Source organism: Salvelinus alpinus, chromosome 19 (genome assembly GCF_045679555.1).
Source record: "Salvelinus alpinus chromosome 19, SLU_Salpinus.1, whole genome shotgun sequence".
Lineage (NCBI taxonomy): Eukaryota > Metazoa > Chordata > Actinopteri > Salmoniformes > Salmonidae > Salvelinus > Salvelinus alpinus.
This window is the reverse complement of record NC_092104.1, coordinates 31,667,333-31,692,481: the sequence shown is the minus strand read 5'-3', so window position 1 is coordinate 31,692,481 and position 25,149 is coordinate 31,667,333. Positions and strand designations below refer to the sequence as shown.

The 25,149-nt window shown below is 46.7% G+C and overlaps 1 protein-coding gene across 3 annotated transcripts in view; it reads left to right on the top strand.

The window, feature by feature from the left end:
* The window catches only part of LOC139545351 (transcription factor COE2-like), a 36,109-nt gene that overhangs the window by 5,180 nt on the left and 5,780 nt on the right, over positions 1–25,149 (top strand). For 2 of the 3 annotated variants that reach the window (XM_071353043.1, XM_071353042.1), the window contains exons 3-7: positions 204–267; positions 2,999–3,054; positions 3,171–3,244; positions 4,860–4,928; positions 24,893–24,974. In XM_071353043.1, the coding sequence (XP_071209144.1) occupies positions 204–267; positions 2,999–3,054; positions 3,171–3,244; positions 4,860–4,928; positions 24,893–24,974 (345 nt within the window). The remainder of the gene's footprint in view (positions 1–203; positions 268–2,998; positions 3,055–3,170; positions 3,245–4,859; positions 4,929–24,892; positions 24,975–25,149) is intronic. The other variant, XM_071353045.1, reaches the window with a different exon arrangement.

Genomic DNA, 25,149 nt, shown 5'->3' with positions numbered 1-25,149 from the left:
AACTTCTAAAAAGAGGAGCTAACTCAAGGTTAAGGACCTTGTTCTGGAGCCCAGTGTAGGGTCCCATCTACAGGGTAGGAAACCCTCTGATCCCACACCAGTCCCAGGGATGAAGTGAGCTTAACTGTGCTTAACTGTAACCCCACCCCGCTATAACTGCATGACTGTATTGTGTGTTTGTCTGTTTGTCGTCTCATTCCAAGGAGCAGACGGGAGAAAAAACCAACAACGGCACGCACTACAAGCTGCAGCTCCTCTACAGCAATGGTGAGTACACCAGACCTCCAAACCCCCCTGGCATCACATGATGAGCAGCATGCCCCATTCATGTCAGAGTGAGAACTTGGGTATTCAGGAGTTGATATGGTCTGTGTGGTTTCATGTCTCTTGATTCTTTGTCCCAGAGACATTTTAGTGTCTGACCACTTTAGAGTGGGAGGAGAAACAGGTTGTCCTGAGCCAGACCACTGACCAAACACCATCCTGCATCTCAATGGTATGGCCATGGAATGGACATGATATGGACATTTGTTCCAAATATAAGAGGAAAATCCCACTTTCCCCCAACCCCCACTCCCAGTACTCTTCTCCCTACCTCTTCCTCTGCCTCTCATCCCACCTCACCCCTCTTCTAAATATCTATCCAATCATCCAATCACTGAGTTATTTAATTCCCAGATTTAGTTGTGTGTGAAGCTGCTCCAGGCCCCATAAACAGGGAAACGAGGTATACGGTGCCCCCCATGGTGTTACAACATCAGATAAGGGATGTGCACAGAGATTTGGGTTCCCATGAGCCTCCACTGCCCCTACTCTGCCATCCCTGTGGCACCCGTGGGAGAAGAGATGAAAGACATGTAGCAGAAAGACCCCGACCATACACACTCATATACAGTGGGGAGAACAAGTATTTGATACACTGCCGATTTTGCAGGTTTTCCTACTTACAAAGCATGTAGAGGTCTGTAATTTTTATCATAGGTACACTTCAATTTTGAGAAACGGAATCTAAAACAAAAATCCAGAAAATCACATTGTATGATTTTTAAGTAATTAATTTGCATTTTATTGCATGACATAAGTATTTGATCACCTACCAACCAGTAAGAATTCCGGCTCTCACAGACCTGTTAGTTTTTCTTTAAGAAGCCCTCCTGTTCTCCACTCATTACCTGTATTAACTGCACCTGTTTGAACTCGTTACCTGTATAAAAGACACCTGTCCACACACTCAATCAAACAGACTCCAACCTCTCCACAATGGCCAAGACCAGAGAGCTGTGTAAGGACATCAAGGATAAAATTGTAGACCTGCACAAGGCTGGGATGGGCTACAGGACAATAGGCAAGCAGCTTGGTGAGAAGGCAACAACTGTTGGCGCAATTATTAGAAAATAGAAGAAAATAGAAGAAGTTCAAGATGATGGTCAATCACCCTCGGTCTGGGGCTCCATGCAAGATCTCACCTCGTGGGGCATCAATGATCATGAGGAAGGTGAGGGATCAGCCCAGAACTACACGGCAGGACCTGGTCAATGACCTGAAGAGAGCTGGGACCACAGTCTCAAAGAAAACCATTAGTAACACACTACGCCGTCATGGATTAAAATCCTGCAGCGCGCACAAGGTCCCCCTGCTCAAGCAGGCGCATGTCCAGGCCCGTCTGAAGTTTGCCAATGACCATCTGGATGATCCAGAGGAGGAATGGGAGAAGGTCATGTGGTCTGATGATTCAAAAATAGAGCTTTTTGGTCTAAACTCCACTCGCCGTGTTTGGAGGAAGAAGAAGGATGAGTACAACCCCAAGAACACCATCCCAACCGTGAAGCATGGAGGTGGAAACATCATTCTTTGGGGATGCTTTTCTGCAAAGGGGACAGGACGACTGCACCGTATTGAGGGGAGGATGGATGGGGCCATGTATTGCGAGATCTTAGCCAACAACCTCCTTCCCTCAGTAAGAGCATTGATGATGGGTCGTGGCTGGGTCTTCCAGCATGACAACGACCCGAAACACACAGCCAGGGCAACTAAGGAGTGGCTCCGTAAGAAGTATCTCAAGGTCCTGGAGTGGCCTAGCCAGTCTCCAGACCTGAACCCAATAGAAAATCTTTGGAGGGAGCTGAAAGTCCGTATTGCCCAGCGACAGCCCCGAAACCTGAAGGATCTGGAGAAGGTCTGTATGGAGGAGTGGGCCAAAATCCCTGCTGCAGTGTGTGCAAACCTGGTCAAGAACTACAGGAAACGTATGATCTCTGTAATTGCAAACAAAGGATTCAGTACCAAATATTAAGTTCTGCTTTTCTGATGTATCAAATACTTATGTCATGCAATAAAATGCTAATTAATTACTTAAAAATCATACAATGTGATTTTCGGGATTTTTGTTTTAGATTCCGTCTCTCACAGTTGAAGTGTACCTATGATAAAAATTACAGACCTCTACATGCTTTGTAAGTAGGAAAACCTGCAAAATCGGCAGTGTATCAAATACTTGTTCTCCCCACTGTACATGCACACACACACCCTCCCTTTCCCCTCCACTTCCCTCTAGTGATATCAAAGGCCCCCCGATTGAGACTTTGATGAGGGGAACCCGTTTTAAAAGCAATACTCTGCATAGTAGGCTCCATAAAAAAAACTTGGATAACATGCTGCTCTTCAGAGGCAATTCATTACATCAATGCCGTTTCTCTGTCCTGTGTGATTCTCAGCAGCCTACAAGGAAGTAAAACCAGTGTGTTTGAAGCGCCCAGAGACTCAGGTGTTCAGGTGTTTTCTAAAAGCATGCTGGGAGGTTCTCTGTGTCAGATCCCAGAGCTCCTAAAGCCCTCCATTGATCCTGATCTGAACTGTATGGATGACCCAGGAAATGGCCATTATGGGAATCAAATCAATGTCCAGTCTAAAACACTCATATCCCATGCCTTCAGGATTAGGTTGTCTTTGTGAGGTTAGTTTAGTTTCCTCTAATGATTGTGTTTATGTCTGTGTGCAGGGGTTCGTACGGAACAGGATCTTTATGCACGACTTATTGACTCCGTCACTAAACAGGTAAGGAACCCTGTGTGCCCTGACTGGATTTAGCCTGCTGTGGAGCTCATGCTTACAGCTTGATTGATTGCACATGAAATCAAATGCCCCCATCACCCATGCTCCCTCTCTCTCAGCCCATATCATATGAGGGACAGAACAAGAATCCTGAAATGTGCCGGGTTTTGCTCACTCACGAGGTTATGTGCAGGTGAGTCAAATACGCATGCGCACACACACACACACACACACACACACACAAACACACACACACACACACACACACACACACACACACACACACACACACACACACACACACACACACACACACACACACACACACACACACACACACACACACACACACACACACACACACACACACACACACACATCCTTAAAAATGTATTTGGGTTTTGTTTTGATGTGTCTGACATGTGGTATGCCATTTGGAAATAAGACTGGGATTGAAATGAAAGTATAGCCAGTCCGTCATCAGGCTTGTTACAGTGTGAGCCCCCTGCTGCTCTCTGTGTCCCACGCCAGCTCCTGTTTCTCTCTGGAGCCTCCCTCACAGATAGCCAGGGGGAGGTATGGGGCCACTCTACCTTCAACCTCCACTGAAACATGTTAAGGGAATAATCAGCCCTCTAACCCCCCACCCCCATCACCACCTCAGACCCTTATGTTATGCATGGACAATGATCTACATAGGAGCGATGTTGAAACATAAGAATTAAAGTAGTTTCTTACATTTTTGAATGCTTTAGTTTCTAACAATGTGCATGGAAACTAATGCATGTGTAAAAAGAACAAGACAGTGTGTCAGGAATGGGTCAGGGTGTGAAGAAGAGAGCTGCCTTTATGGTGCTTTTGAAAGACGGGGCTTCTTCACCATGCATGCAGTGTTTTTGGAGGTATGGAGTAGTGGAGGCTGTTGAGGGGAGGATGGCTCATAATAATGGCTGGAATGGAGTAAATGGAATGACATGTGTTTGATGTATTTGATACCATTCCAGTTATTCCACTCCAGCCATTACCATGAGCATGTCTTCCCCAATTAAGGTTCCACCAACCTACTGTGGTAAGGAGGTAGGAAGAGTAGGACACAGTGAGAGAGAGAGAGTTAGTGTTGGTGTAGTGGGGCAGTGGCCCAGGGTTTGAGGGCAGGAGGGGAAATGAGAGGGGGGTTGGGCAGGGGGAGAGGGGCTAAGACTGAGTGGGCTTTGCCATTGTGTAGCCAGCAGATGCCCGAATGTAACTCACAGCTGGCTAATAACAGAGCCGGGGAGGCAGAGGGCAAGCGTCACAGCTGGGGAGTGAGGCCGTCTGACAGGGGGGCGGAGGGAGGGTGGAACTGGGCAGGGCAGGGCCAAGCTGGGACACGAGAGGGGTGAGGTGAGGTATAGGGGTGGCAGATGGTTAGGGGTGGGGGCACTTTTGTTATGCAGCGGAGGGGACTTGGGGGGGGCAGGCTCTACAGACAGGACTGCTGACGAATTGTAGGATGCTGTGTGTGTGTGTGTTGATGTGTTTGTCTCTGTGATGGGGTGGGGGTTGTCTTTGATTTTGAAATCAATGTGACAGATTGCCAGGCTGGCTTTTCACTTTTGAATGGTCTCTCCCTGTTTGAATGGTACCTTTTCTCCCCCTTTCTTTTATTTTCACCTCCTATCCTTTGACCCTTTTTGTTTCCCTGGATCTGTGCAGTCTGCAGTGCAGTCTGGGACGGTGGTCGGGCCAGAGGAAAGATCAGTCCTGTCATGCTGGTTTGTTTCACTCACTGTGTTGTTGTGTTTTCTGTTTGTTATTTTGGAACACAGTCGCTGTTGTGAGAAGAAAAGCTGTGGAAACCGCAACGAGACGCCGTCTGACCCGGTCATCATTGACAGGTAACGGCACCTGTCACTCACTCACACTAACCAGACAACGTCAAACAGCCCAACTGAGCCTATGTTCTACTGTCTCCCCCTCAACTGTCCCTCTCATGCCTCTAAGATGTCCATTGTCCAGACATGCTCAGATGCAGAAATACTCACACAAACATTCATTTTGAGAGAGCGAGAGAGACAGAGAGAGAGAGAGAGAGAAGAGAAGGAGAGAGAGTTTTGAGTGAGGGCAGAGACCCATGTGGTTCCTGTGATGAGACCTCACAAATCAGCCATTTCTTTTATGGCCCGTAAAAACAGAGGAGAGGGAGGGTTAGTGGGGGCAACGGGAGAGGAGGGAGGGGGGGGGGGGCAGGGGTAGGGTGTAGATGTGTAGGGGTGGTGGCAAGGTGCATACATGTCTGCATATTAAATGTGTGGGTGAGTAGGTACAGTCCGTGTGTGTGTATATATATTTAAGAGCTTGCCCTCTAGGTCTGTTGCTGTGCCAGATCCCTTTAACAGAGCGTACCTACCCTATGAGTGTTTATGGCACTGAGGCATGCGTCTGTGATAATTAGTGTCTCTGCAGTATACCTGTCAGTGCTAATGTAAGCATCTGTGTTTGTTAGTGACTGTGCTCACATACTGTATATGACTGTCTGTCTGTCTATTCGGTGTGTCTGTCTGTCTGTCTGTCTGTCTGTCTGTCTGTCTGTCTGTCTGTCTGTCTGTCTGTCTGTCTGTCTATTCGCTTGTCTCCTTTGCTCTGGTTGGTCAGCACATAGAACACTGTGGCGTTCCCTTACACTTAGTCCACACTGTCCTACTAAAAATACCTCCTCTGTACACAGTCCTAACTCCTGCCAAATATATGAATACAAAAATATTCCTTTCAGAATCATGAAGAGTTAGGGTCTATCGTGCAATGTGAGGGTTATGTATTGTCTGTAGACTCCCTACCTGACAGTCAGTTGTCAGGCTTTAGGGAGACGGAGCATTACCTTAATGGACATGTGTGAGGGTTTCCAGGTCCCAGGGATTTTGGAAGTCACATCGTGTCTGCCTGATATCAGCTGCTGTGATACATGCTCATAAGCAGACCTTTTGTACAATGGTTTTTCTGTGACGTCATCTCTTCAACCTTCATCGCCCCTTCCTTCCCCTCACTCTTCCTCCCTCCCTCCCTCTCTCCCTCTCTCCATTCCTCCCATAATACATCCCAAAATGTCAAGGATTTTTCTCTCCCACTTTCCCTCCCTCTTCTGTCTTTGTCTCTCCCATTCACCCCCCCCCCCCCCCCCCTCTCCTCCTCTGTTCGAGCTGGCCGGCAGTTGACAGTGTGTCTCAGAGGATCTCTGCTGAAGATAGTTTTCATATAACGGAAAATTGGTCTGTTGTCTTTTGGATTTTCCCAGAATCCCTAGTAGCAGCTGTTTTGCTCATTTGGCGCATTACTTTCCCAACGACCCCCCTCCTCTTCCTCCATCTTCCATGGCAAAACCACTCCAAAGATTGTTTATAAGTAGCGCAGGGGGCTTGTGAATTGGAGGATCTATGTCAGTGTGTGGGCCTGTGCAGGCTGATGGTGGTACTGTGAGGATGGATTTAAATGGGATCGTTGACCTACTGTACCCTCTAATCACACTGGGCCCATCCAGGTCTGAAAGGGGGTTATTCCCTCTTGACAGGCCCATGGATCCCTCTCCTTGGGGATCAGCCTATTAGCAGTTATGTCATTTGGGATAAGCTGGTGGAATTTGTTGCAGCGTTCCACTGTGTCCTTGCAGAGATCTCAACTTTATTTATTGTGGATTTTTGTGTGTGTGCATGTGATAAATAGCAAGAGAGAGTGAGAGAATTTGTCCGTGTCTGAATAAGCCCATATGTATATTGTTTGTGTATGTGTACATGGATGTGCACAGATGTTTATTTATGTATGTATGTATATTGATGTGTGTGCAATTGTGTATGTGTCTGTGACCCTTTGCCTGACCCTTTCCCCGAGTCACTGCTTGGGGCCTAAATTATTCATGTGTGTATGTGGAGGGGGGAGGTGGGTGAGGGTGGCTGTTTCTGAGGCTGCAGTAATCAGCCTCCTGGTCCCAGCCCCAACACCTGTTCTCCAATTAATATGCAGCGCGCTGGGGCCCACCCGCTCCTACTGCCGCTCCTACTGCATCTCCATCTCTCTCCCTTTCTCTCTCTCTCTCTTTCTCTCTCTCTCTCGCTCTCGCTCTCGCTCTCGCTCTCGCTCTCGCTCTCTCTCTCGCTCTCTCTCACTGTTTCTGTCTCTCTATTCAGTCTCTTTCTCTCTAACTCTCGTACTCTTTCTCTCTATGGTCCCCCTCTCTCTTGGTTTCTCAGGCTCATACCAGTGTTTCTACACTACTCGTTCATTCTTTATCTCTCTTTCTTTCACTTCCTCTCTGCCCTTGTCTTTCTCTCTTCCTCTCCCTTGTGTTCTCTCATCCATCTCTTCTCCTCTTAGCCCATCTTATTTTGTGATAATTAGGCAGTGTCATTAAGACACCTACCCAAGCACAAGGGAGTTTGTAATTCCCCAAACGGCCCAAACCCCCTCTTTTTCTAATCTCCTTTCCATATTGTTTCGGTCCTCACCCCCCCCCCCAAATCCCCTCCTCTCTCTCCTGCTGCTCCACTCCGTCCTTCTCCCTAATCCTGATTTGAGTGAAAGGGGAGAGAGTAGATCACAGCTGATCCATAGGGAGGGGTGGTGGGGCTAGGGGGCTTGTAGGGGGTTAGTCAGAAGGGGGAGATTACTCTTAAAGACGCCCTTGTGTCGGGCTCTTATTCAGAGTAAAACACTGATCATGTCATATTGCTTGCAGCGTCTACTAGTCGTGGTATTGTTCAATCTGTCACTCACTCACTGACATTCTTACTTTTGCAAATTGAAGGGAACCTCTGTTTCAAAGATGTCAATGGTCTTTGACTGATTGATTGACTGATTGATTGATTCCTCTGTCTTGCCCATTTCAAATCTTAATGGATTACATCCACACATGTGCCCTGTTGTTGACTGAATCTCAAGTGACTGAAGGATCTGTTTCAAAGATAACTCATTGTATTTTCTTTTACAGTATGGCTACATCACTCCATACTTCGATATTCTGTTTTTACAAGCCTTGCTTTTGCATTGTCTGGCTTTGATATTTTCAGAGCTTGTCTAACTTGAGAATACTAGAACATACAGTATCCCTGTCTGTGTCCTTCCCTCCATTTAGTTAAGGAGTTCTCCCTCTACCCTCTGTTCAGAGACAGACAGGTCAGTTAACAGTGGCATTACTGTCAGATGACCCCTGACCTTTAGAAAGTGCTAGCCTCTGTATTTCTAGAGGAGCATGCTTTACAACAGAGACAGGCAGAGAGTCTAGAGGAGCATGCTTTACAACAGAGACAGGCAGAGAGTCTAGAGGAGCATGCTTTACAACAGAGACAGGCAGAGAGTCTAGAGGAGCATGCTTTACAACAGAGACAGGCAGAGAGTCTAGAGGAGCATGCTTTACAACAGAGACAGGCAGAGAGTCTAGAGGAGCATGCTTTACAACAGAGACAGGCAGAGAGTCTAGAGGAGCATGCTTTACAACAGAGACAGGCAGAGAGTCTAGAGGAGCATGCTTTACAACAGAGACAGGCAGAGAGTCTAGAGGAGCATGCTTTACAACAGAGACAGGCAGAGAGTCTAGAGGAGCATGCTTTACAACAGAGACAGGCAGAGAGTCTAGAGGAGCATGCTTTACAACAGAGACAGGCAGAGAGTCTAGAGGAGCATGCTTTACAACAGAGACAGGCAGAGAGTCTAGAGGAGCATGCTTTACAACAGAGACAGGCAGAGAGTCTAGAGGAGCATGCTTTACAACAGAGACAGGCAGAGAGTCTAGAGGAGCATGCTTTACAACAGAGACAGGCAGAGAGTCTAGAGGAGCATGCTTTACAACAGAGACAGGCAGAGAGTCTAGAGGAGCATGCTTTACAACAGAGACAGGCAGAGAGTCTAGAGGAGCATGCTTTACAACAGAGACAGGCAGAGAGTCTAGAGGAGCATGCTTTACAACAGAGACAGGCAGAGAGTCAGTATTGGTGCTCGAGTTTGTAGGAATGGGAAGTGTGGGTTGGTTAGTGGGACCAGTCAGGGTTGGAGTGTACAAGTGTGGTTTTATATTTGGCTAGGAGGTTGGAATCAATAGATGGTCATAAGGAAATCATGGAGGATCCATCGTAAGGCAGGAGAGAAGAGTGGAGGAGAGGGGAGGCAGATGAGGAGAGGAGAGGAGAGGGGAGGCAGGGGAGAAGAGTGGAGGCAGGGGAGAAGAGGAGAGGAGGAGAGGAGAGGCAGGGGAGAAGAGTGGAGGAGAGGGAAGGCAGGGGAGAAGAGTGGAGGAGAGGGGAGGGGAGGCAGGGGAGAAGAGTGGGGGAGGCAGGGGAGAAGAGTGGAGGAGAGGGGAGGCAGGGGAGAAGAGTGAAGGAGAGGGGAGGCAGGGGAGGAGAGTGGAGGAGAGGGGAGGCAGGGGAGAAGAGTGAAGGAGAGGGGAGGCAGGGGAGGAGATTGGAGGAGAGGGGAGGCAGGGGAGGAGAGGGGATCAATGGCAAGCACCATCTCACTAATTTATAGTGTTTTCAGGAGGGGTCTTTTTAACAAGATGGTACTTTGAGGAAACAGGAATAATCAATGGGAATTTTCACATTTGGTCAATATTACTTTTCCCTTCCCCCTTTCAAAATGAAAAGCCATTTCACAAGGACTGAATGAAAGGTAGAGATACAGTAGAGTTTTCCTTTCTGTCAACTAGAACATACAAAATCTTTCAAGTAAGTTATTTTCTCATCACAAATCAGGTTTCAATCTAACCTTTTTATGCGAGTAAAGTACATGTCGGATTCAACTTTCATTACAGGTCTGATGGAAACAGAACTTTTGTTTGTAAACGTACCAAATATCGACAAAACGAAATACGATAGACAGTGGGAACTTTTTGTGTCTGTACAATTAATTGTGCAAGAATTGTCAGTGGAAAAGCTTTTATGCGCCAATATTGATATAAGAACCATCAAATCGAAGTAAACATGGAGTCACGGGATGACATGTTGTGTGGTCCTCCCACTACGACTCGTTGGGAAAGCATGCCGTTTATTAGGCTACATATTAAATAAATAATGATGAACTTCACAGGGAGGTGAAAGGTCACTGTGATGAGTTTGATGCTCCTTTCCAATAAATATCGAGGGTCTTATTCTGGAGACATGATCATCGATGCTTGGCTGTCATTTAACAAATACAATCATAATCATCTCATATTGTAGGCTATACCCGCACTGTATCAGCGAGCTGTTGGCTATAGCGCACGTGCCAATACCAGAGTGGGCACACACTATATAACGCATCAGTAGAGTTGAAAATGTGATGGAAATTCATTTAACTGCAAAAAGGGATTTTAATGTGCATTACGTCATCATGCACAGACTTTTATCTGCAACAAGTCAATCTGATGGAAACACACCTCTAGTGGCAAAATGCGCATATTGTTTTTATGTAGATTTTTTTATATTCTGAAGAAAATCTGTTGCCAATTGGATGGAAGCCTAGCTAATTAGACAAGACAAATCCTTTCCTATGTGTTAATAATTCTAACTGTTAAGTACTTATTATAGGAGGCAGTGGTGGTTATGGTAAAGCCCACTTTTAGAGATGTGATTAGCCTTTTACTGCAGTGGGGTAAATCTACTTTCAAACAAAAGTATACTCGTCACACACATGGTTATGGGCTTAAAAAAGGAAGACACCTGTACGATGTCAGATATAGAGTTGAAATGTATTCAATTTTGAGTTTGCATCCCAATATTACACTTTATATACATCACAGAAGAAAGAAATATAACAAAACAGTTTGACATAGAAACACCGGATTTTCTTCCGTAAATTAAAAAAAAAAAAGAATAACATTCCATCCATGAAGCCAAAGAGGGTGCTTTTGGTCATTGACTGCAGGAAAGAGCTACAGCTTCCTTTCCGAAGACTTGACTTCAGGTAGTCGACCCTAATAGGAATCCATTGCTCTTCATCTTGTTTAACAGACCGTACTGATCTTGTACTCCTGATTCTAGCTATGTGCTCGTTTGGCTGTTTTTAACTTGCCTTCACATAGCAGTGAATGAAAGTGTGCACACATTTGCTCTGAATCAATATCCACAACATTAACTTCCTGAAAAGCATTTGTGTCAATTTCTAATGTCTTCAGTTGGATGAGGATTATTTCAGTAAATGTTTTGCACATGTTATCTGTTGGAATCGATCCCTGTAGACATAGCTAGTTTCCACTGTGAGAACGTACAGTATGTGTCTGTGGAACAGCACAGTGTAGTCTAACATCCGTCTGTCTCTGTCCTCTGGTGCAATAAAACTAGAGGCATCTTCATGGATCTTTACGGATTTAGTCTGTCTGGACAGTTTGACAATAAAGCATTCAGATATAATTTTTCATAAATTTGTATGTGAATGCCCTTCTTTAACCACCACGTCTCTAAGGGATTGTTTAACCATCTGTCTGAATTTTATTTTCTGTCTGTCTCTGCCTGTGACTGCCTGTACGTCTCTCTCACTCCCTTCTTTCCTCCTCTCTGTCCTTTTTTCTCACTTACTTTCCCCTGTAAGTAGGATTTGTTTGGGTGATAGTTATGAACACATGGTTTTATCTCCTGCCTCTGTGTGTTGTCTCTGTGTGTTGTCTCTGGTTGTTGTCTCTGTGTGTTGTCTCTGTGTGTTGTCTCTGAGTGTTGTCTCTGTGTGTTGTCTCTGTGTGCTGTCTCTGTGTGCTGCCTCTGTGTGCTGCCTCTGTGTGCTGCCTCTGTGTGCTGCCTCTGTGTGCTGCCTCTGTGTGCTGCCTCTGTGTGTTGTCTCTGTGTGCTGCCTCTGTGTGCTGCCTCTGTGTGTTGTCTCTGTGTGTTGTCTCTGTGTGCTGCTTCTGTGTGCTGCCTCTGTGTGCTGCCTCTGTGTGCTGCCTCTGTGCCGTTCTGAGTTACTGTATGTCTGTGTTGGCACGTCCCTGCTCCGTGTGCGAGCTATCCTCGTTAGCCTCTCACTGTAATTTTAATAGAGGGGAACATCACCCACCTCTCTCAGCAGAGCCCCCGGGAACATGGAGGGAGCAGGGCTTTTGGAAAGGAACATTAAACAATTGGCCCAAAAAATGGAAATGGAAACCATTATTTGGATAGTGTCAGGGGGTCGAATTACTACCCTCTCCCAGATGCATACTCAGTAGCAGCCGAACAGCACTGTTACTTCATCAGATGTGCTATTGTAGATGTAAATAGTGTCCGTTTTAAAGATTGTTTCTCATAATCACAGAATCTGTATCTCCTTTACATGTGGATGTCATGGTCACCAGCAGCAGTGCATGTCAGGGTGGAGATCCTAGTTAACAGGCACCCTCACCACCAACCACCAACCACCACCACCAACCACCAACCACCAACCACCAACCACCAACCACCAACCACCAACCACCAACCACCAACCACCAACCACCACCACCACTACAAACCACCACCATCACCACTACCACCACTACCAACCACTACCAACCACCACCACCACCACCACCACCACCACCACCACCACCACCACCACCACCACCACCATCACCACCACTACCAACCACCACTACCAACCACCACTACCAACCACCACCACCACCACCACTACCAACCACCACTACAAACCACCACCACCACCACCACCACTACCACTACCACCACCACCACCCACAGAGGATCCCTGCATCTGAATTACACAGATCAATAGCATGACACGCCGTCCATACAGGCTCATCTCCACTACGTCTGGCCCTAAGCGTACCCGTTCTGGTAGCCAAAACATATACATCTCCCACAGGCACTCCCTGAGCCAACTGTAGCTACAGGCACAATCTACCTAGATGCTGATTTTGTACATTGTCATAATCACTGCCACACATTTGTATTGTCTTTAAAGCCACACACGCGCGCACGCACGCACGCACGCACGCACGCACGCACGCACGCACGCACGCACGCACGCACGCACGCACGCACGCACGCACGCACGCACGCACGCACGCACGCACGCACACACACACACACACACACACACACACACACACACACACACACACACACACACACACACACACACACACACACACACACACACACACACACACACACACACACACACACACACACACACACACACACACACACACAATCCAGTCCCTTCACTTCCCTGTCACAGGCGTCTCCCTGGTGGCTGGTAGTGTCCCTCCAGACCCACTGTCAGGGATCCCCTTCAGGCAGGGGACAGGCAGTGAGTGGAGACAGAGACAGGGCCCAGCGGCTCCACTGCACACAACAGCACAGGCTAGACCAGTTGGAGCAGCTGGCACAGGAGTGGGGGGACACCTCCTCCCAGGAGGCACACACACACTCAATGAGAGGAGGAGAATGACAGACAGACATAGGGAGAGGGTGCCACTGTCTGGAATATCAAATACTCACTGACAGGTACTGCTTGTAAGAAACACAGAGAGAGAGAAATATATTCAGAGTCAAATGGTAGAAAAAGAGTCAGAAGATATTTTGTGATGTTTGGGGAGGTTGTCTCATGTGAACCAGGAAGACCCACGACTTAAATACAGACAGGAAGTGAACCATGAGTGGCAGATTAGATGACCGGAATGTGTTGTAACCTCTGGATGCGTTGGGCTGCATGGGGCTGCGTTGGGCTGCACGGGGCTGCGTTGGCCTGCACGGGGTTGCGTTGGGCTGTACGGGGCTGCGTTGGCCTGCACGGGGTTGCGTTGGGCTGTACGGGGCTGCGTTAGGTTGGTTGTCGGGCCTTAAACCCTAACACTCAGAACAGGCCTGAGTTGTTTTCTCAGGGAGGGCGCACAGAGGGGGCAGTCGGAAACAGAGCGCAGCAGAGAAATGCTATGACAGGAAATGGGAATGGACTGCAAATGGGCTAATGTGGGAGAATGACAGGGGTAGGCAGGGGGGGGGGCTCATAGCGCTCAAAATGGTGTCTGGGGCTGGGCATTGTGTTACAGGGAGAGAGGGAGCAAGAGGAAAGACACTTCCTATTTGTCTGGCCACTAACAGGTTTCACCTTTGGTAGAGCGGTGTGGAGATTAAGTGGGGGGCACTTGATTTATTTTAGAGAGTATTTGAGATAGTGAGTGTGGGTTTGTGTGTACATGGATGTGTGTGTGTGTGTGCCTGCAGCCTCCCAGCAGGCGTGAATGTGTGTGAGCGTACGTGTGTGTCAAAGGCCAGAGTCAGAGGCCAGTTAGCACTGGTGTTTAGGAACAGGGGCTGTTTTCTTTGGCTGCATGCTGGTGGGTAGGGGTGGAGCAGAGTGGGTGTGGGGGATGGATAGGGGGTCAGTCAGCTCCCCCCCTATAAAGGTCTTACATTTCAATTCAATTTCAATTTAAGGGGATTTATTGGCATGGGAAACGGATGTTTACATTGCCAAAGCAAGTGAAAAAGATAATAAACAAAAGTGAAATAAACAATAAAAAATGTACAGTAAACTTTACTCTCACAAAAGTTTGAAAAGAATAAAGACATTTCAAATGTCATATTATGTCTATATACAGTGTTATAATGTGCAAATAGTTAAAGTACAAAAGGGAAAATAAATAAACATAAATATGTCTTAAATTTCACTAATGACTTAACAATGCCCCCGGTGCTGGCCTGGACCCAGTTTGTCTGTTTGTTTGTTTGTCTGTTAGGAATCTGGACAGAATTTATTTCCCAGGAAGTACTCGGATTTCCCTGATTTTCCCCCATCCTCTACGGTGTACTCCCTCTCACCCCTCAAACTGCCTCACAGCAAAACATTCACATACACCCCTACTCACCCCCCAAACTGCCTCACAGCAAAACATTCACATACACCCCTACTCACCCCTCAAACTGCCTCACAGCAAAACATTCACATACACCCCTACTCACCCCTCAAACTGCCTCACAGCAAAACATTCACATACACCCCTACTCACCCCTCAAACTGCCTCACAGCAAGACATTCACATACACCCCTACTCACCCCTCAAAATGCCTTACAGCAAAACATTCACATTCACCCCTCAAACTGCCTCACAGCAAGACATTCACATACACCCCTACTTACCCCTCAAACTGCCTTACAGCAAAACATTCACATACACCCCTACTCACCCCTCAAACTGCCTCACAGCAAAACATTCACATACACCCCTACTTACCCCTCAAACTGCCTCACAGCAAAACATTCACATACACCCCTACTCACCCCTCAAACTGCCTCACAGCAAGACATTCACATACACCCCTACTCACCCCTCAAACTGCCTCACAGCAAAACATTCACATACACCCCTACTTACCCCTCAAACTGCCTCACAGCAAAACATTCACATACACCCCTACTCACCCCTCAAACTGCCTCACAGCAAGATATTCACATACACCCCTACTCACCCCTCAAACTGCCTCACATCAAAACATTCACATACACCCCTACTTACCCCTCAAACTGCCTTACAGCAAAACATTCACATACACCCCTACTCACCCCTCAAACTGCCTTACAGCAAAACATTCACATACACCCCTACTTACCCCTCAAACTGCCTCACAGCAAAACATTCACATACACCCCTACTTACCCCTCAAACTGCCTCACAGCAAAACATTCACATACTCACCCCTCAAACTGCCTTACAGCAAAACGTTCACATACACCCCTACTCACCCCTCAAACTGCCTTACAGCAAAACATTCACATACACCCCTACTCACCCCTCAAACTGCCTTACAGCAAAACATTCACATACACTCCTACTCACCCCTCAAACTGCCTCACAGCAAGACATTCACATACACCCCTACTCACCCCTCAAACTGCCTCACAGCAAAACATTCACATACACCCCTACTCACCGCTCAAACATGCAAACACAAAATATGTATTTCAGTACAGAGGGAAGTATTAGATGTGCATGCCTGCTGCAGTGTGGTCATAGTGTAGGTAGAACATCTTGCTATTAAGAATGGTGCATTTGAGGCAGCTTGCATATTTCTGTAAAATCTAATTGCCCTTTGAGCAACAAATGTCTGCAAATGCATTCCTCTGATATTAGTTTAGTGGAAAACAAACAAAACAATTCAGATGTTTTATGGTGTGTGTTTTATGGTGTGTGTATGTCCTGATGAATCCGTCAGGGCTAAGGGCAGGGGGTGATGTGCTGACAGCCTCCCAGCGTGCATGCCGAGCGCCCAACAGTCCCCCTTTCCTCTTTCTTGTTCCGTCACTCTTCTCCTTCCCTCCCGCTCCTCTCCTCAGCTCCACACATTTGCTGTGGATTAGCTACGGACAGTAAATTACAGCACCCTGGACCTCTGAGTGATTCCATACCCATCTCTTCACACGTTCCACCTCTCCTTCCCTCCCTCATGTGCCATTTTCCAGTCCAACCCTCTGCCTGCCTGCCTGCCTGCCTGCCTGCCTGCCTGCCTGCCTGTCTGTCTGTCTGTCTGTCTGTCTGTCTGTCTCTCTCTGTCTGCCTGCTCTCTTCATTTTGATAATTATTTTCCCCCTTTCGCTCTGTTATTTTCGTCCTGGTTCCTAGATTCTCTCAACCCTGTCAGAATTATCTTCTCCTGTCTGTCTGTCTCTCTCTCTCTTTTTAGTTTTACTTCATTCCTTCCTTCCTTCGTTTTTCTATAGTGTCACGCTACACAGCATTCTATCTTTTACACATCCACCTCCTGTCCCCCCCACTCCTTTATACAAGCAGGTCCCTCTTGTCTTGCCTTCACAGGTTTCTTTAGCTAGTTGCCTCTCTCTATTCCTCCCTCCTATCCCTCTCTCCCAACCTCTCTCTTTCCCACCCTCTCATTCCTCCCCCCTCTTCTTCCCTCTCTCTCTGGAAACAGATGTTGTTTGTCAGATCTTATCATTACTGGCTAATTAAGAAGACATCTCTTCTCATTCTGTTGTTGCTTCTCTCCTCTCTCCTCTCTAGCGTCCATCCCTCTGTCTTTGTTCCTCTCTGAGGAAGGTTTGGGAGGTGCTGTGGTATGTGGGTATATTTAATACTACAAAGGTGATTATCAGCTGATAATAGCCTATACGTTTTGTCAGTGTTAGTAAGGAAGACTCAGTATCCTGGAATAATTGTTACGTGTATTAGAGGGAGCACATGACACATTTCTGTGGAAAACTTTTGCATTTTGACATTTATTTGACACAATATAGTATGTGCCCATATTGCTGTTCTGTAGAAGCTTTATGTTATGTTTGGTGTTTATTCATGCTGCCTCATTTAGAGCTGCCAGTTTTGTGTCACCGGTGTAGTGTGGGGATTGGAAAGGTCTGTATTGGTATGTATGAGACCTGTCCATGCACAATGGGCTGCTCAATCCAGTGTGACAGTTTGGGTATTTTAAATCTTCATCCCATAGGACTCTCAAAGCATGCTGGGAAAGGTCAGGCCATTGATGGAGGTATATTCCCTATCCTCTCCTGCTGGATCTCTGTGTATTTGTCTGTCAGTCTGTCCATTCATAGATCCATATACCTATTACTCTCTCTAGCCTTCGTTATTATGCCAAGTGTTGGTTAATGGAACATAACTTTCAACTATTTAAACGATTAGAATAATAGCATCATGCCAGCAGTGAAGTTGTAAAGTAATTTTAAGATCAACGAGTTGCATTGTTCAAAAAGTACACATTCACACTTATCAGGAGGGTCCATGAGCCCCCATACCTGTCCCTCTATAACCCCCCCCCCCCTTATCCCCCCTCTCCTCTCACCTCACAGCCTCGCCTCAGCTGAGGCACTTTTGAGGTGGTAAGCCGGGTGGTTTTACAGAACTACCAAGCTCTATAAATCAGCACTAGTGGTTTAAATGTTTGGCTTTGACACAATTCTCATGTTTAGAGACGGGGTGGGCTGGGCCGGAGGGGTGAGGCTGGGGTGGGCTGGGCCGGAGGGGTGAGGCTGGGGTGGGCTGAAATGGAGAAGGGGCCATGGGGGCACATCCAATCCAGCAATCAAACTTTAAGAAACAGAGTCCTCATTCCCCATGCTCTGTTTCAGTCTATGTGGCACATCGCCAATGAATCTAGCTGCTATTTTGATACATCAGGCCAATCTGAGTCCTACCCTCCAACTGCTATTTTTGATACAACAGGCCAATCTGAGTCCTACCCTCCACCATTGATCTGGTGTACCCATCTCATGTCAGTGTATGGTTGTTAGTGTGTAGGGCGGTGGGTGTTGGTATGCCTGACTGTCAACTCATAAAGACAGGTTTAATCCCTGGATCAAAAAAGGCGTCAATGAGAGATTTACAGGGTCCAGATTATAGATTATGACAGGTTGGGATTAGGAAAGGTGGGGGTTGCTGGAAATTCGAGAGGACATAAATGCATAGCTGTGCACCCATTACAACTTAACAAAAATAAGAGAAACCCCTGCTAAAACAAGTTGTTAAGGGTTAGTTAAAAACATATTTTTGTTGTTGTTGTTGTTGATTACTTTAAAAAATGATGCAGTTGGACAGGGAGGGTGAGTGATAGGAGGTGAGAGTTATATAAAGTATGTTAAGTAAAGTTGAGTGCACGACTAAGTGTTATTTCTGTTGTAAAATATGAGGGGGCGGGTTAGTAGGCTTGTGTGAAAGGTCCCGTGGTGGTATGCGACAGAGGGGGTATCAGTTCGTGGAGGGTTCTCTGTGCCCCATTAGCAGTGTCAAAGGTCGGGTGCCCCGGGTGTTAACCCTGGTGACCAGTCTAGCTTCCAGTCTGCCAGGGGACCCTGGGATCCAGGGGTATTTATTACCTCCTCCCTAGCCCCCTCTTCCCCAGTCACTCTCCTCACCAACTCTCCCCATGGAGAAAAAAAACTCCCCCATCCCTCACCACAACCAATTCCATTTATTCATTGGATGCATATCCACACATTGATGCATGACGACCCATCTGTAGATTTCTGCATCAGTGTAAAATATGATTAGGTCAACTCTGGCCTATGCACAACTCAGCCAATAGCTAGGAGCCATGAACCTTGCTTGACCCAATACTTGCATATTTTGTGCATACATTTTAAGTTGTGTTTAAGTTGTGTTCATTGTAGTTTGTTTGTGTGTATGTAATGTTTGTGTGCTTGCATGTGACATGTGAGCGTGTGTATGTGTGCGTGTGTGTATGAGTTACTGTTCTCGGTGTTTGAGTGTGGCAGAAGAAGGTCCTCAGCATGTCAGTATGTTTTAATGCCTCACATCTGTTTTCCTAATTTTCCTCCCCTACCCCCCCTCTCTCTCCCGCTCCTTCTCTTTTTGTCTCTCCCTCTCTTCTTCTCTCTCACTTTCAATCTTGTCTTTCCCCACCACCTATCCACACCTTCCCTCTCTACTTCCTTCAGTCTCTCAGCCTGTCGTCTAAATACTGATAGAAGGATTATCATGCTCCTGACCTGTCACTCCATCCCTGTTATCTATCTTCCTTCCTTCCTTCCTTCCTTTCTACCTTCCTTCTTTCCGCTGTGTCTATTGGTGTTCCTAGATAGAGAACAGAGACTCGCCCACCCTGTCAGAATAAATTATCTCAATTTTAGTCCTCTCTCTCTAGCTCTCATGGTTCAAATCTGTCCCAAGTCTTTTATTGAAATGTGATTATGTCATCATTAATGCAGATGTCCGAAACTAGAGGACCAGTCTCACATGAGAAGGACTGATGTCTCACAGGAAGACAAGGCTGCAGGAACTGGTCTAGTTATGTGGGAGCTTCATATGACCTCTATACAGCCTGTATTATAGCTGATAAATCTATGTATTGTAGCATAAAGATCTGTTGACACGGATACAGCTTTGTGTCTAATCAGCATAGATAGAGAGTGATGTGTTGTGTCTCTGTGACATGGCAGTTCATGTCAGTAGTAATGAAGGTTGATAAATGCCAATAAAAGTTATTGTTAGGGGTCCTGTGCAGCTTTTGTTCTAGCAGTGTGTAACGGCTCAGTGTGTAACGGCTCAGTGTGTAACGGCTCAGTGTGTAACGGTTCAGTGTGTAACGGCTCAGTGTGTAACGGCTCAGTGTGTAACGGTTCAGTGTGTAACGGCTCAGTGTGTAACGGCTCAGTGTGTAACGGTTCAGTGTGTAACGGCTCAGTGTGTAACGGCTCAGTGTGTAACGGCTCAGTGTGTAACGGCTCAGTGTGTAACGGCTCAGTGTGTAACGGCTCAGTGTGTAACGGCTCTTTTGTTCTAGCAGTGTGTAACGGCTCAGTGTGTAACGGCTCAGTGTGTAACGGCTCAGTGTGTAACGGCTCAGTGTGTAACGGCTCAGTGTGTAACGGCTCAATGTGTAACGGCTCAGTGTGTAACGGCTCAGTGTGTAACGGCTCTTTTGTTCTAGCAGTGTGTAACAGCTCAGTGTGTAACGGCTTAGAGTGTAACGGCTCTTTTGTTCTAGCAGTGTGTAACGGCTCAGTGTGTAACGGCTCAGTGTGTAACGGCTCAGTGTGTAACGGCTCAGTGTGTAACGGCTCAGTGTGTAACGGCTCAGTGTGTAACGGCTCAATGTGTAACGGCTCAGTGTGTAACGGCTCAGTGTGTAACGGCTCAGTGTGTAACGGCTCTTTTGTTCTAGCAGTGTGTAACAGCTCAGTGTGTAACGGCTTAGAGTGTAACGGCTCTTTTGTTCTAGCAGTGTGTAACGGCTCAGTGTGTAACAGCTCTTTTGTTCTAGCAGTGTGTAACGGCTCAGTGTGTAACAGCTCTTTTGTTCTAGCAGTGTTTTATGGCTCAGTGTGTAACGGCTCAGTGTGTAACAGCTCTTTTGTTCTAGCAGTGTTTTATGGCTCAGTGTGTAACGGCTCAGTGTGTAACAGCTCTTTTGTTCTAGCAGTGTTTTATGGCTCAGTGTGTAACGGCTCAGTGTGTAACAGCTCTTTTGTTCTAGCAGTGTTTTATGGCTCAGTGTGTAACGGCTCTTTTGTTCTAGCAGTGTGTAACGGCTCAGTGTGTAACGGCTTAGTGTGTAACAGCTCTTTTGTTCTAGCAGTGTGTAACGGCTCAGTGTGTAACAGCTCTTTTGTTCTAGCAGTGTGTAACGGCTCAGTGTGTAACAGCTCAGCTACATGTAACAGATGCCTTAGATAGGACTGACTGAAGCTGAACTTGGTCTGAAGGCAAGTCAATGCATAGGTGAACATGTAGGAATAAAACAATTACAGAGTTAAGTTTGTAACGTTGCTGTTACTGCAGTGTCATGACTTACGCTTTCATTTTTTTGAACTCGTTTTAGTTAAGAAAGTTGTCACCCTGCGGATTGCTCACCACACGCTGTGAGGCCTGTGTTTAGTCTTGGGAACTGAAGCAGATGCAGACAAAGGGGATCTGGAGGCCTCGACAGAGATACAGACTGGAAGACTGAGGGGAAAACAGACTCCCCATGGAGCCAGTGTGGAAATTGATCCCAAGGCTTAAGACTTGGGCCTACCTTTTGTTTGTGTTTCCTAATCAGGGTCTCTGAGGAGGGTAGTGGGGAACACCAGTTGGAGGGGTTATAGCTTGATTTACATTAATGACAACTGGACAGCTCATTAAATATTAAACTGGCATCTCAACTAGTCACAAAAAGTTACCCCTCCCCCAACAAAATTATTTCCAAATTAAATAGTGATTGAATGGGAAATATGATGGAATGGAAAATAAGTTCCAGTGACTGTGTATGGTTATGTACGGTTATGGAATAACCACTTTGAGTATGAGAGAGCTGCAAATACAGCAGAGCTGTATTTACATACCTATGAGTCTAATCTACAGTGTAGCTAATAGAGTTCTCCTATGAAAGTCCTGGACCTTCCTCCGCTCACACAGTTTCCTTCTGACATCCAGATCAATGTTTTCCAAGTCCTCATCTTCTCTAGCCTGTGGGTGGGGAGGTGTGTGGGCGTGTTACAATACCAAAACAAAAACAAACAATGGCGATATTAAACTTTGCGACCACAATAGAGGGGGAAAAAAGAGTGTTCTCGACTTCTTATTAATTATGCAAGATTAGTCTAATTATAATTCAGCAAATGAATGTGTGGCAGAAGGTGCGAGGCGACGGGGCTGGAAGATTTGCATGTTAAGTGGGTAGGGGAAAGTGGCTAATGCATGCTAATATATGCACCAACGTCTCGCTTTAATTTCAGCATTTGCAGCTGTGTGTGTCCAAACTGAGGGGGGTGAAAAGTTGACTGAATGGGGTTTGGGGGGGGGTCAGAGGTGGTGGTGGAGGGTGTTGTATGGAAGTGTGTATGATGTTACACAAGTAAACACAGTGAGGGAATGATGGGTGAAAGTCAGAAGAAAGGAGAAACCAATGCACACTGACCAATGGGAATGTCGGCATAGAACATGTCCTATCTCACAGAGGGTTGTCGTTACATGTACAATGTGTCCTTAATGGGATGTCACACATCCCTGCTGTGAAGTCACCAATGTGACTGGTTGGAGTGAGCGGTCAGTGCTGGCTGGGTGCACTTGAAGTGGCCAGAGATCCAAAGAGCAGGTGGCCGGGCAGGGAGAGGAGGGTGTCTGGGACAGAGCAGGGCCATGGCCACGGTCATTTAGCCCAACAAAAGGAGCCTGCGGTAATGTTGTCATAAATTACTTTACAGCGTTTCTGTATGGGAGTTCCCACATGAACTTGAAGCAAATTAATATAATGTTCCCTGTCATATATCAGGGTAGAAGTCACATACTGAAGGATCTCACTGTTTAAAAGAAGTGGACCAAAACAGCAGAACATTATCCAATATATCCCTCATCAGCCGATGTGAAGCCAACTGGATTCAAACACTGAGCATAACACACTGTAACATATCATATAAATCATGACAGCATGATAGATACTGTACAGAGAGAGGATAGAGAGAGGTAAGGGAGGGAAATACAGAGAGGGGGGAGTGAGGGCGTGAAAGATGGAGAGAGAGATGGGGATTGGGATAGAAAGAGGAGGAAGTAGTTAGAGGGAGGGAGAGGCTATGTGGCCTTTTGTACACATCCACCCGGAGCCCAACTGTAGAGGAGCGGAGAGGTTGGAGGTCCGAGCTCTCACTAATAAATCGTAATCATCCTCCGCCAACAACAATATTGATTGTCCTCCACTGAAATAGCTCAAATCAAGAAATATTGGACACTGTTTTGGAAGCAAGCGTTCGTTCTGAACAAGGGCTTGTTCACGAGGGAGGAGGGGAGGAAGTGATGGAAGAAGAGAGAGAAAGCGGCTGAGAGAGGGAAGGAGAGATTACTATTGAATTGGAGGGTCCTGGGCTGCGGAGGCAATACAAAGTCCCTCGCCAAACAAACTCTATCCATTAACATGACTTATATTTGCAGTGTACACAATGTGGGGGGGATTGGATAACTGGCTGCCCAGTTCCTGCTTCTCAAGCTCCCCATCATTTTCCCTCATCACTGTTGTTATTTGTTTAATTTCAGCGTTGGGTGTGTCAGTGAAATTGAGGCCAGATTTGTGGCTAAAATGACAAAGCATCTGATCCATGGACACACATATATCAGTTGTCCTGATCTCACCATGTCCCATTTCACTCTCATTCTCTTTTTCTCTTCAGACCATTTCTTTACTCCCTCAACTCCCTCCACTATCTCTCCATCTCCCCTGCCTCCTCTCCATCTCCCCTGCCTCCTCTCCATCTCCCCTGCCTCCTCTCCATCTCCGCTGCCTCCTCTACATCTCCCCTGCCTCCTCTACATCTCCCCTGCCTCCTCTCCATCTCCGCTGCCTCCTCTCCATCTCCGCTGCCTCCTCTACATCTCCCCTGCCTCCTCTACATCTCCCCTGCCTCCTCTCCATCTCCCCTGCCTCCTCTCCATCTCCGCTGCCTCCTCTACATCTCCCCTGCCTCCTCTACATCTCCCCTGCCTCCTCTCCATCTCCGCTGCCTCCTCTACATCTCCCCTGCCTCCTCTCCATCTCCCCTGCCTATACTCTTTCTATCTCTTCCTCCCCCCCCACCTCTCTCTCTCTCTCTCTCTCTCTCTTTCTCTCTTTCTCTCTCTCTCTCTCTCTCTCTCTCTCTCTCTCTCTCTCTCTCTCTCTCTCTCTCTCTCTCTCTCTCTCTCTCTCTCTCGGAATGTGTTCCTTGTGGTTGCCTTTCCCATCTCTGTCTTTACCTATCAGCGTGGGGACTTTGGGATTGCGGCAGAGCTGCGTTGCCATGGCAGCGGGCTGTGTTGCCGAACTGTGTACACCTGGGATTTGGAGTCTCTCCCTCCCCTTCTCTCTCCAGCTTCATTTCAGTCTCTCCAGCTCTCGCTCCCTCTCTCTGCTCTTCTCTGCTGTAGTGGAGGCTATCTCTATTTCTACACTCTGATACTCTCTCTCTCCCTCTCTCACTCTCTCACTCACTCTCTCACTCAGATACACACACACACAAACACAGTTAATGAGACGCATACATATGAAAACACACACACAAGCCTCATTCAAACATGCACGTGTGCACATGTACATACAAATACTCTGTCTCTGTCTTTCTAGTTTCACTTTCTCTCTTCCACCACAGTTCTAATGTGGGGGTTCAAATACAGCATTGCGGGGTACCATGTTCCCCAAAGTCCCCTGGCATACATCACTGTCTCCTGTTCACTTTGAAACACAGCAGTAGTTTTCACTGGACTCCATTTCAAATTCTCATCATTTTATTTCAAGTGTAATAACATTGACTCTAATGCTAAACTAAACAGCAGTGATTAATGCTCAGATGTTCATAATGCATCTATGACCGGAACAGTAATCAGCATCTTCTTGACTGACAGGCCAACAAATAATGAATGCATTGTTCATGTTATGTTTTCTTGTCTATTGAGTTAATGATTTTTATGTACTTGTCCTGTTTTTTTCTCTTACCCCTGCAGGTTCTTCTTGAAGTTCTTCTTGAAGTGTAACCAGAATTGTCTGAAGACAGCAGGAAACCCAAGGGACATGAGGAGATTTCAGGTATGGAGAGTAGGAGAGAGAGGTTTGTGTACGTGTGAGAGAGGGAAAGAGAGAGAGAGCGTGTGTGCAGCATATATGATGTTGAAAATAGCAATTTTATGGTTATCTAAAATAGAATAAAAACTATCCCACCTTTCCTTCCGCTCTACTTTCACAAAGAGGGATTTTTTTGGTT